The sequence below is a fragment of the Schistocerca americana genome, chromosome 9, assembly GCF_021461395.2.
Source record: "Schistocerca americana isolate TAMUIC-IGC-003095 chromosome 9, iqSchAmer2.1, whole genome shotgun sequence".
Lineage (NCBI taxonomy): Eukaryota > Metazoa > Arthropoda > Insecta > Orthoptera > Acrididae > Schistocerca > Schistocerca americana.
In genome coordinates this window covers 145395764-145409403 of record NC_060127.1, presented here as the reverse complement: position 1 = coordinate 145409403, position 13640 = coordinate 145395764, and the positions used below count along the sequence as shown (strand labels likewise).

At 46.9% G+C, this 13640-nt stretch overlaps 1 protein-coding gene across 4 annotated transcripts in view; it reads right to left on the bottom strand.

Annotated features, from left to right (window-relative positions):
• Positions 1–13640, bottom strand: part of LOC124551302 (fasciclin-2) — a 913050-nt gene that overhangs the window by 673560 nt on the left and 225850 nt on the right. For all 4 annotated transcript variants that reach the window (XM_047126311.1, XM_047126312.1, XM_047126313.1 and 1 more), the window contains exon 2: positions 12484–12548. In XM_047126311.1, the coding sequence (XP_046982267.1) occupies positions 12484–12538 (55 nt within the window). In that variant the 5' untranslated portion in view covers positions 12539–12548. The remainder of the gene's footprint in view (positions 1–12483; positions 12549–13640) is intronic.

Sequence of the window (13640 nt, the reverse complement as noted above, 5' to 3'; positions counted from 1 at the left end):
ACATGGATACATTACTACACTCCTGAGACCAAACAACACTCTGCATTGATTGCCTTTAAATATTCTTTGTTTAAAGGGTGAGTATTTCTTTGGTAGTTTTAACATGTTTGATTTTATAAATTATCAGCTTTATTGTTGCTAAACAATGGGTTACCAAGGGAGAATCTGCACCAAAGAAGGCGAAGACAATTCCATCGGGCGGAAAAGTTATGGCGACTGTCTTTTAGGATTCACAAGGGATAATCTTCATCGACTAGCTGGAAAAAGTGAATATTATTCGTCGTTATTGGACCGTTTGAGAACCGAGATGCAAGAATAATGCCGGCGATTGGCCCGCAGAAAAGTCCTTTTCCATCACGACAATGCACCAGCACACACTTCAGCAGTTGTGGTCGCAAAATTAATGGAAACAGAATTCCAACTAGTTTCACACCCCGCCCTATTCTCCAGACTTGGCTCCCACGGACTACTATTTGTTCCCCAATTTGAAGAAATGGCTGGCGGGACAAAGATTTTATTCAAACGAGGAAGTGATTGCAGCAACTATTAGCTATTTTGCAGACTAGGGCAATTCCTATTATTCGGAAGGAATCAAAAAATTAGAACAGCGTTGGACAAAGTGTATAAGTCTAAAAGGAGACCATGTCGGAAAGTGAAAAAGGTTTACCCCAAACACGTAAGTAGTTTTAATTTTTGCACGGACTTTTCAAACGCCCCTCGTAATATGGTCGATGCTGGAAGTACCTTTACAACCCTTGGGTGGCTTTCGACGTGTACACGAAGACGTCGAACCAGGAGTCAGTTTAGAACGCAGCATGTCTTTCTCAAAAGAGAGAAGTCTTCCGAAGTAAGAGTGATTTCAAGCGTGCCGCAGGGGAGTGTCGTAGGACCGTTGCTTTTCACAATATATATAAATGACCTTGTGGATGACATCGGAAGTTCACTGAGGCTTTTAGCGGATGATGGTGTGGTATATCGAGAGGTTCTAACATTGCAAAATTGTACTGAAATGCAGGAGGATCTGCAGCGAATTGACGCATGGTGCAGGGAATGGCAATTGAATCTCAATGTAGACAAGTGTAATGTGCTGCGAATACATAGAAAGAAAGATCCCTTATCATTTAGCTACAATATAGCAGGTCAGCAACTGGAAGCAGTTAATTCCATAAATTATCTGGGAGTACGCATTAGGAGTGATTTAAAATGGAATGATCATATAAAAATGATCGTCGGTAGAGCAGATGCCAGACTGAGATTCATTGGAAGAATTCTAAGGAAATGCAATCCGAAAACAAAGGAAGTAGGTTACAGTGCGCTAGTTCCCCCACTGCTTCAATACTGCTCAGTAGTGTGGGATCCATACCAGATAGGGTCGATAGAAGAGATAGAGAAGATCCAACGGAGAGCAGCACGCTTCGTTACAGGATCATTTAGTAATCGCGAAAGCGTTACGGAGATGATAGATAAACTCCAGTGAAAGACTCTGCAGGAGAGACGCTCAGTAGCTCGGTACAGGCTTTTGTTGAAGTTTCGAGAACATACCTTCACACCGAGGAGTCAAGCAGTATATTGCTCCCTCCTACGTATATCTCGCGAAGAGACCATGAGGACAAAATCAGAGAGAGCCCACACAGAGGCATACCGATAATCCTTCTTTCCTCGAACAATACGAGACTGGGATAGAAGGGAGAACCGATAGAGGTACTCAAAGTACCCTCCGCCACACACCGTCAGGTAGCTTGCAGAGTATGGATGTAGATGTAGAGGTAGAATTTGGAGCGGTGCGGAAAACGGGGGCGTATCATTGTCTGACGAGGCTCGCCTGTTACCGTCGCAGCCCAGTCCTGGAGTCGGTGGGGCGCCGTTGTTAACTGTAAACTAGCGCGTGCTGCCTTGCCGGGATGGGCTGAGAGCAGGACGGCGCGGCGAGGCGAGGCGAGGCGTCGCGTCCATTAACGGCGGTATACTGCAAATGAGGCGGCCGCTGAGCTGAGCTGAGCTAACCAGCCGGGGTGCCACAGCGGTGTCGGGTGTCGCGCTGTCCCGCGGGAGTCCGTATCGACCAGGGCGTCGACAGCGGCGCCTGCCGTGACACAGGGGCTGTGGGTGGGCGGTGGGGGTGGGGCGCCCACACACACACACACACACACACACACACACCTACACCGGCACACCTGCCGTGGCGCCAGCATCACACCCAGGGGCCCTCACGTCTCCCGCTGCCGACCTCTTCCGAGGGCGATCCGGCGACTCCGGACAAGCGGTAGCCCACTTCCTCTCAGTACGACATGAACGTTGCGGGGAAACAATTTTGCGCTACGTCTCACTCCATAAAAGCACAACGACTGGCACTAAAGTCGTGAGGCAGCTGAACATGCCAACAAACCTATTAGGCAAATTAAAATCAACACACCTATGACACTAACGGCTACAGCTAATGCATAGAGATACTTCGATAGGCGTTACACAGAATACAGAAAAGAAGTTCAACAATTCTCTCAACAACTCAAAAAAAAAAAAATGTTCAAATGTGTGTGAAATCGTATGGGACTTAACTGCTGAGGTCATCAGTCCCTAAGCTTACACACTACTTAACCTAAATTATCCTAAGGACAAACACACACACCCACGCCCGAGGGAGGACTCGAACCTCCGCCGGGATCAGCCGCACAGTCCATGACTTCAGCGCCCAAGAGCGCTCGGCTAATCCCGCGCGGTTTTCTCAACAACTATATAGATTCCAGAATGAATTTCCGTGTTAGCTGATATGAAACTTCTTGGAATATCAAGGAGCACACTCGGCCCTGCGACCTTTGCCTATCGCAAGCAACTGCTCTATCGACTAAGCTACCCGAGCAAGACTTGTAATGAAACTAACTTCAATACAGAGCAATTTTTTTTTCTTTCCTTTTTCAAGCAACAGCGTTCATGTGCTTGGAGAAATGGAAGATACACACTGCGCTTTGAGTCTCAAAACGCATTACATTTTCAGGAGAAATGTTAGGCGGAAAAATTAAGAGTACTTTCGAGAAACATCAACTGTAACAACTTCACACGACACATATCCTATTTCATCAGGAAAGAATAAGCCATTGCTGACCTGAAAACATAAGAAAATTGATACTTAACACCGTAATACAGGTTGAAGCAAGCAGAAGACAACGTTGCAAACATGTAAATCTGCAGACCAGAACGTCCACGGCACCACTACTCGGGCGCAAAAAGACCCAGCACGCTAACGCACATGAGTTCATCAAAGAATCTAAAGCCAAAGATCGTAGGTGAAAGAGCAAGTTACAAAGAATATGTGCACTGTAGTACAGTCACAGAGAGATACACACAAGCGTTAAAATTACAGTAAAAAATACAGTTGTATATGACACTTTCTCGTACAATATTACGTAAGATAAGTCACGTCATACTGTCATAATGTCTCGCGATAAAATATTGGTGACAACTACTACAAATGAAAATATATATACAAATGGACAATATTATATGAGTCACATGATGCTATTATAATGTCACATGAAAAACGCAAACCGACCATTTGGTAAGAGCTGCGACATATGATAGTACGTGAAAATGGTCCATGATCGAGGCCGGTAGTGAATAAATGTATTACAAGACAGGACACTGTATACCATCCACTTCTCCAAGAACCCGATACATAAGTCGGAATAACGTAATAACTTTTGGACTTACTGTAGCTATACTCTAAACTAAATGTATCATCTGTTTGAAACGGTAATCACACTGAATACTACGCCATTAAATTTCAAATTATCATTATTCTATGTAAAATAGGCCTAATTTAGAGAACATTGTAACAACTTTAATTTAACTTTAAAATACTTACGAAATTTCTACAAAACTTCTGTCTGTATAAATTTGTCAATATTGTGTCAAAGAGTCACGGAGAATACCAGCAGGAAATATTTGGTCCCTGCCGATCAGATACGTATGAATAAATCGAAAATCAATTGCCGCGTTGTGGTGTACATTAATTACCATACGTGCATCAAGCCTGTTAAAACCAGGAACACAATTCAAGAAGACGAATTACTAGACTACTGAAGGCAGTTTCCGAGTGAGACAAGTTATAAGGGGCAGGCAAATTAAATCAGGACGTAAGAAAAACTGTTTAGTATTTCAAAACTGGGAAGGCCAGAGTACACGAGATCCACTGTCAGTCTAGTAAGACTTATATTGGACAGACAGTGCTCGCCATCGAAGATCGTTGCCGAGATCATAAAAGGCACACACAACTGAAGCATCCTAACAGGTCGGCGGTCGCAGAGCACTGTTTGTCCGCAAAACACGAGATGGATTACGAGCGTACCAAAATCTTGGCCCCGACTTCTAAATACAGGAACAGCGTTGTCAGAGAGGCCATCGAAATTCGCACCAGGGGCAAACTCATCAACCGGGACTGCGGTTGTAATCTTAGCAAGGCATGGGAACCATTACTGAGTATAATTAAGAAGACACTTCAGCAACGAAAACGATCTGGGAGCGGGCCGGACGTAGCAGCTACACCGGCGCTGCCACAGACGCCAACCTCTGCGACTCCGCGACTGCCAACGCGCGCCCGTGGGCGCGAACCGCGGAGGGAACGTCCCGTGGGAGCGGGGATATAAGGCTGCTGCCCGCCCTCAGGAAGTCACCGTGCCTTTGATTGCGTGTGGCACGAGGGACTCCTGTATAAACTCCTAGATATAGGGGTCCCCGTATCACACGCAACACTCCTGAAGAGCTATCTTGAAAACCGGACATTTCATGTCCGCACTCAAGATAGTACATCGTCCACCAGATCAATCAAAGCAGGAGTACCTCAGGGCAGTGTACTGGGACCACTCTTATACATCTTGTATACATCCGACCTACCATCGACGGCCAGAACACACCAATCTTTATATGCCGATGATACAGCCATCTACTCCCGAAGTATGAATGCTGCACACCTCCAGGCAAGACTGCAACAAGCATGTAATAAGCTGAGTGAATGGGCGACGAAATGGCGACCGTCTTTCAACGCCACAAAGACGCAGGCAATAGCAATTTGTAGAAGACCACTTACGCTTAACATCCAGCCCATTGAGATAAGGGGCACCCCAGTCCCGTGGTCAAAAACAGCAAAATACTTGGGTGTGACCCTTGATAGGCGATTGACATGGCAACCTCATACAGAAAATATTCGAGAGAAAGCCAGGAGAAAAATGGTACAGCTCTACCCTTTATTAAGTCTAGCGTCAACACTACCATCAAGACTGGGGGTGATGTTGTACCTTACACTGGTGCGACCAATCTTAGACTAAGCCGCTGTTGTGTGGGGGCAATGCTGCTCCAACCCACATACAACGGCTACAAAGAATTCAGAATCGGCCTCTGAAAAGGGCACTCCATCTGCCATACCGGTTCCCAACGAATGAACTTCACCAACTCGCAGGGGTACCCTATTTGAAAGACCGATTCAGAACCAGTGCCAAAACCTTTTACGAAAAATGTTGTGTATATATTTTTATAATTTTAATTTTTTAATTTTAATTTTATTGTATTTTAATTATATTTTATATCTTATTTTATTGTGTTTATTATCATTATTTTATTAAAAAAGAAAAAAAGGTGAATGAATGAGTGTGAGAATGTGTTAACTGTAATATGTATATGAGTGTGTACAATGTATGTATCGTGTGAGTGTGAGCGAATGGGAGGAAAAAAAACAATAATAATAATAATAATAATAAATTATCATACAGCCAGTGTACACTTCTGGAAATTGAAATAAGAACACCGTGAATTCATTGTCCCAGGAAGGGGAAACTTTATTGACACATTCCTGGGGTCAGATACATCACATGATCACACTGACAGAACCACAGGCACATAGACACAGGCAACAGAGCATGCACAATGTCGGCACTAGTACAGTGTATATCCACCTTTCGCAGCAATGCAGGCTGCTATTCTCCCATGGAGACGATCGTAGAGATGCTGGATGTAGTCCTGTGGAACGGCTTGCCATGCCATTTCCACCTGGCGCCTCAGTTGGACCAGCGTTCGTGCTGGACGTGCAGACAGCGGAGACCACGCTTCATCCAGTCCCAAACATGCTCAATGGGGGACAGATCCGGAGATCTTGCTGGCCAGGGTAGTTGACTTACACCTTCTAGAGCACGTTGGGTGGCACGGGATACATGCGGACGTGCATTGTCCTGTTGGAACAGCAAGTTCCCTTGCCGGTCTAGGGATGGTAGAACGATGGGTTCGATGACGGTTTGGATGTACCGTGCACTATTCAGTGTCCCCTCGACGATCACCAGTGGTGTACGGCCGGTGTAGGAGATCGCTCCCCACACCATGATGCCGGGTGTTGGCCCTGTGTGCCTCGGTCGTATGCAGTCCTGATTGTGGCGCTCACCTGCACGGCGCCAAACACGCATACGACCATCATTGGCACCAAGGCAGAAGCGACTCTCATCGCTGAAGACGACACGTCTCCATTCGTCCCTCCATTCACGCCTGTCGCGACACCACTGGAGGCGGGCTGCACGATGTTGGCGCGTGAGCGGAGGACGGCCTAACGGTGTGCGGGACCGTAGCCCAGCTACATGGAGACGATTGCGAATGGTCCTCGCCGATACCCCAGGAGCAACAGTGTCCCTAATTTGTTGGGAAGTGGCGGTGCGGTCCCCTACGGCACTGCGTAGGATCCTACGGTCTTGGCGTGCATCCGTGCGTCGCTGCGGTCCGGTCCCAGGTCGACGGGCACGTGCACCTTCCGCCGACCACTGGCGACAACATCGATGTACTGTGGAGACCTCACGCCCCACGTGTTGAGCAATTCGGCGGTACGTCCACCCGGCCTCCCGCATGCCCACTATACGCCCTCGCTCAAAGTCCGTCAACTGCACATACGGTTCACGTCCACGCTGTCGCGGCATGCTACCAGTGTTAAAGACTGCGATGGAGCTCCGTATGCCACGGCAAACTGGCTGACACTGACGGCGGCGGTGCACAAATGCTGCGCAGCTAGCGCCATTCGACGGCCAACAACGCGGTTCCTGGTGTGTCCGCTGTGCCGTGCGTGTGATCGTTGCTTGTACAGCCCTCTCGCAGTGTCCGGAGCAAGTATGGTGGGTCTGACACACCGGTGTCAATGTGTTCTTTTTTCCATTTCCAGGAGCGTATTTTTAAATTATTTAAAAGCAGAAAAAAACAACACAACCAAAAAGCTATTGTTTTAATGTCAATTTTTATTATTGAAAGCGTAGCCGTATGGCTTGAACTTCTATTTTCAGACTGGGCGATCCTAGATGCGCCAATATATTCTGCAGCGGCTCAGGAAGTCACTCGAAACTGGGACGTCGCAGGAAGTCAGACCGTCAGCGTACCTGACGATGGCAACATGTCTGATGGCCGAAATATTGTGCCCGTTGGACACTATGAACCGGCAGTACACCTGTGCGCTCTTCGATCGCCAAATACGCCGGGAGGAAGTGAAGAATCACACCTTTTTCTTTGACTGCGAGGGCCCGCTGCTCACTGGCTTTCTGGAATACAGCGCCACACAGCTAACCCACAGCGGTACATCGACACTTTGCAAAAACTGAAGTGCGCCATAACGTGCAAACGGCCTGGAATGTTGAGGGACGCCACAAATCCGTTGCAGCATAATGCCCGCGCACGTGCTGCCAAGGTAGTATCGACTTCGCTGCGGAGGTTCGTCGGACAGCCCTGACACATATTCCACACAGGTTTCCCGTTCTCTCCCCATCTAACTTCCGTATTTTTAGAGGCATGAAGAAAGGCATTCGTGAAAGTGGATTTGCTCCGGACTCCTTAGTACAGTCGTGGTTCCGTATCCCACCGCATTTTTGCCTGAACGCGTTCGCCGTCTTTTCTCGTAGTAGTATAAATTGTAGCGATTACTTTTGAAGTTATAAACAGTTTACTTACTTTTTTCCACCTGTCTTGTTTTCATTTGACCGCCCCTTATACAACAGCGCCAACGTCATAGAAGTATTACACACTAGAAGGAAATGTGCTTAGCGTGTAACTTACTGTCATTAGCGACCGAATAAAGACGTACACGGAACAAAATCGATCGCATCCTTCTCCAGGTAAATATCTCGGCGATTGCACGAAAGTTGTTCGTTCGGTAAAACCTCAGAAAAACCAAATCTGGATGGGCGCACGGGGACCTGAACCCGCCATCCCCCGAATGCGAGTCGAGCCTGCCTGACGGCTCCTCCTCCGCCTCGCCACAAATTCTGCCTGAATGAATAAACTGAGATAATCGAATAAGCCTCTAACTTGGCGTTAAACTCAGTAAATTTCAAAATCTCGCCTCTTTTTCTCTTCTGTGACAAGCAGTTTCTGCACGGATATTAATGGCAGACAGTATTGTTTTCAAAACATGCGGCCCTTAAAGTTAACACGGAGAAGACCGCTGAAATTCCCGCTTAACAAAAGATGTTTCTACAAGGAGATTAACATTTTTATAACTCTATTTACATGCAAAAACTCTTCCTGTTCCCTCCAGACCCCTCCTACCCCTTGCATCCTTGAATGTAATTTGCCAAATTTATTCGTCTGCCATTAGTGGCTCGTCCCGCGTTGTCCTCAAACTAAAAACTCTGCGAGATGAGCCAAAAGGACGACTTTCAAACCTCGAGAGCGAGGATATCAACTGAAAAACAACCTAACGCAGGAACTGAGCAGCCAGACTGCCGTTAAGAGCAGATACCATACCGTGCAAGAGAATTAGTCACGATGCGGTTGACCGAGCGAGGTGGCGCAGTGGTTAGCACACTGGACTCGCATTCGGGAGTACGACGGTTCAATCCCTCGTCCGGCCATCCTGATTTACGTTTTCCGTGATTTCCCTAAAACTCTCCAGGCAAATGCCGAGATGGTTCCTTTGAAAGGGCACGGCCGACCTCCTTCCCCGTCCTTCCCTAATCCTATGACACCGATGACCTCGCAGTTTGGTCTCTTCCCCACAACAACCCAACCCACGATGCGATGCGAAAAGCCGGCCGGGGTGGCCGAGAGGTTCTAGGCACTACAGTCGGAACTGCGCGACCGCTATGGTCGCAGGTTCGAATCCTGCCTCGGGCATGGATGTGTGTGATGTACTTAGGTTGGTTAGCTTTAAGTAGTTCTAAGTTCCAGGGGACTGATGACCTCAGAATTTTAAGTCCCATAGTGCTCAGAGCCATTTTGCAAGCGAAAACACCGACATCTAAATTTGTATCCCGAAAACAGGTTGCGGCGTGCAGCGAACAGGACGTCTGAAAAACCAAAACCTTCCCGAGTTTTGTTGAACCCTCGATTGTTTCCTTAGGTGTTCACACCCGCATTACTTAGCTGCTTGTCTCTATTTTACATACTGGTAGCGTTTTCCTTAGGTGTTCACACCCGCATTACTTAGCTACTTGTCTCTATTTTACATACTGGTAGCTGTGCGGTCAGCGCCGAGGATTGTTAACTGGCTTCGATCCCAACCGGGTCAGAGATTTTCTTCGCTGCTTTGTCATTACGTTCGTATCGTTGTAACTGACATTCCACAGCTGAGATGGCTGTAGGCACGTACGAAAAGGTAGTAAATTTTGAAAAAAAGTTATTGCATTAGTAATCCGCAGATACAGCGCTTATTTAATTATTTGCTGCGTCAGGTTTGCGGATGACACATTTATACTCTTTCACGGAATAGAGATAAAATATGAATAACTCCATCTGCACTCCACAAGCTATCTGATAGTGTGCGGTGGACGGTACCTTCTCCCTTTGCTGTTCCTGTCGCGAATGATCTGCGGAAAGAACGATTCTTGCTAAGCCTGTGTGCGAGCTGGAATCTCTCTAGTTGAACCTTCATTGTCTTTTCGTGAGATACGGAGGACGTAATGTACTGATTGGTTGACTGGAGTTGGCTAAACATAAACGTGACGCTTTGGCGCTTACAAAATGAACTTGTAACGAACGTGTTGCTCGTCTTTGGATAAATGGGTAAGAGTCAAACAAACTGCTCCTCAGATTATGTTCAGTGTAAGCACCAAACTGGGAATGCAGCACGTTTGGTTGACCTCAAGGGATTATTCGTGCCTCCACGATATGGAACTACACTGCTGGCCACCGTAAATGCAACACCAAGAAAGACAAGAGGTAGCACAACAAAATGTATTTTGTAGATAACATGTTGACCAAGTATCAAATGATTACGTTTACAGACGTCTGTGACATGTGGTTCCTGCCAGAATCAGTAGCCAGAGTAGCCGCCATTGTTGGAGATCACCGCTGCCACACGTCTCGGCATTGAGTCAAAGAGACGTTGGATGTGTTCCTGGGGTACAGCAGCTCAAGCAGCTTCCACACGTTGCCAAAGATCATCTGGTGTTGCAGCTGGGGATGTAATCTGGGTCACTCGTTGAGCAACCATGGACCACATGTTTTCTATCGGTGAAAGATCCGGAGAGCGAGCCGGCCAGGGAAGCAATTCAATCTGGTTATTGACGAAGAACCTTTGGACAATGCGTGCCACGTGTGGTCGCGCATTATCCTGTTGAAATATGGCTGTGGCCGAGCCCTGAAGGTACGGAAGGACAACTGGCTCCAGCACCTCGGATATGTAGCGCCGACTATTTAAAGTACTGGCAATGCGTACTAGAGGCGTGCGAGAGTAATATCCAATACCGCCCCATACCATAATACCCGGTGCAAGACCAGTGTGGCGGTGCATAATGCAGCTGTCCAGCATCCTCTCTCCACGGTGTCTCCACACTCGAATCCGACCATCGTGGTGCTGCAGACAGAAGCGTGCCTCGTCAGTAAAGACAACGTCATTCCATTCTGCCGTCCACATTCGTCTGTCATCACACCATTGGCGACGGAGACGTCTGTGGTTCTGCGTCGATGGTAGACGAAGCAATGGACGTCTTGCGGACAGACCACTCTGCTGTAAACGGCGTCGAATGGTACGCGCAGACACTGGATGATGCGTTACAGACGCAATGTGCTGTGCTATGGTTCGGGATGTCACTGCCATGCGCACAATTTGCCTATCAGCACGTGCAGTGGTGCACCGAGGTGAATGCGATCGACCACGTCGGTCCGTCGTACCCTCCTGCATCCAACGGTCACATATCCGCTTTACAGTTGTTTGGTTTCGTCCAACACGACTAGCGATTTCTCTGTATGATAATCCACAAACTCGGTAAGCCACTATCCTTCCTCTGTCGAACTCGGATACTTGATCAAACGATGTTCGCTGTTGTCTACGAGGCATAACTGATCGTCTTGTGAAACAACCACAAGGTAAACACACGTGCCGAACGTACACTCGTCGAAATCGCCAAGTCTTAAATGGCGCTATGAGGTGGCGCCATAGGCGCGCGTGATGTGCGTCTGCGCTGAAATTGTAATCAGTTGCATATCTCATCGCTGCAAACCCATGGTGTAAATTACGTCGGACCCGCGTGTCGCCACTATCAGTGATTGCAGACCGAGCGCCGCCACACGGCAGGTCTAGTCTAGAGAGACTCCCTAGCACTCGCCCCAGTTGTACAGCCGACTTTGCTAGCGATGGTTCACTGTCTACATACGCTCTCATTTGCAGAGACGACAGTTTAGCATAGCCTTCAGGTACGTCATTTGCTACGACCTAGCCAGGCGCCATATTCAGTTACTATTGATATTGTGAATCATGTACCGTCAAGAGCGACGTTCATCATTAATGGATTAAAGTTAAGTATCAAACTAATTACGTCCGCTTTCTGAATTCTCGTTCCTTGTCATGTTCCAGACCTCACGTCAGTACAGTTCTTCGCTCCTCACGCCAGCCTGCATGAGCTAAAACGCTTGTATTTCGGCCTCCACTCGTAACACGGTGTTGGCTCTTCTGCTAACACAAAAGTTTCATGCTTTTAGTTTAATCAGACGTGTTTACGCCGTTTCGTATCGCCGTCAGTATGAAGAAGAGTGTCAACATAAGAACAATATAACGGGTGATTCGGCTGCCACTGGTGCTGGGTGTTATGCAACCTGCAATGCCTTCAAATACCACCAACCACTTCATATTGTCTCGCTCGCTACACACAAACTATTAGTTCTACAGAAAAAAACGAAGAGAGGCCGTAGTTTTCCAATTATTCAAAAAAATGTACAGAAGTGACCTTCAAACGCGTTTTTTCGAATAATTCATAAACCATGGCCAACAGCTAAAACTCGTCCCACTAAATTTCCTACAAACGAAAGTCCTCTTCATTTTTTTCTGCAGATTAATAGTTTGCACATAGCGAATGAGAGAATACGAAAACTTTGCATGTGGTTTTTGAAGGCGCTGTGGATTGCATAAAACCTATTGGTAGGAGCAGCTGCCTCACAAAAGCCTGCATCACTACAATGGCAAGTTGTGTGACAAGGATGGTCCAGGGGAAGGAAAGAAAAGAAGTAAACAGTAAAATGTTGGGGGTTCAGACTCACCTGCCAGACAGCCCATGAAGCAGGCGAGCAGCACGGCACACGCCACGGTCCTCATCTCTTCCCACCTGCAACAGACAGCAGCTCCGGTCAGCACGTCACATCACAAGTGTCAGCACACAGTAACAAGATGCACGTGTCGTTCTGCAAAATACGCCCAGCGAGCTGGAGCGATGGAAGAGCGTCTTCAATAAAAAGGCTGCTCGCAACAGTGCCTGGCAACTGCTTTCTGCCGGGCAAGACCCTCACACTGACCGTCCTTCTTTTAGTGCTCAGCCTGAACACGGGTTGGCAGAAGAGTCGATAGCGACGCATCTCCCACCTCCCGTTCTAGAGCCACATTAGGAAAACTGTGAGAAGAGAATTTTAGCAGCAAAGATCGCATTCAATACTGTTTACTCCTCACGACCGGTTACAAAAGTATAGACTATCACCTTGAGATTTGTAACGTGATGCATTTACATTTAAGTACATGTACAACCATTATTTACATTTATCGTTACAAATCAGGAGCCGGCCGCAGGTTCGAATACTGCCTTGGGCATGTATGTGTGTGATGTCCTTAGGATAGTTAGGTTTCAGTAGTTCTAAGTTCTAGGGGACTGATGACCTCAGATGTTAAGTCCCATAGTGCTCAGAGCCATTTGAACTTTTTTTTTTTTTTTTTAACAAATCAGGAAATGGAAATTGTACATTTTCATACCTTGAAAAATTCCTTTTCTATTACCCCCGCTCCATTACGACTGTACATGCCATGTTGACATTATAGCGGACAGTATGTAGCACAGTAAACAAAGGTTTGTTAAAAATAAAAACAGGTTTGTAAGAAATTAAAACAATGCAGTTACAAAGTATGTTGTGGAGCTACCGATGTCTGTGCACGCAACATTTCACGGATGCTCGTTCAATGTTGAATTGCATGCCTTATCTGTGGGTTACTATCGGGTAGTTGAAAAGTGTGCATCAAAGAATGTGGATCCACTATGTAAATGTAGACACATGCAGAACTGTTACGCAACTCATCATTTAACTAGCATCAATGGAATGCTACGTGCGTGGTCATTCCTAGTTACACAAGGTGCTTTTTAAATGTATTGTTTTTAATTCCTACAAAATTGTTTTTGTTTTCAACAAATCTTTGTGCAATGCGCTACATACTA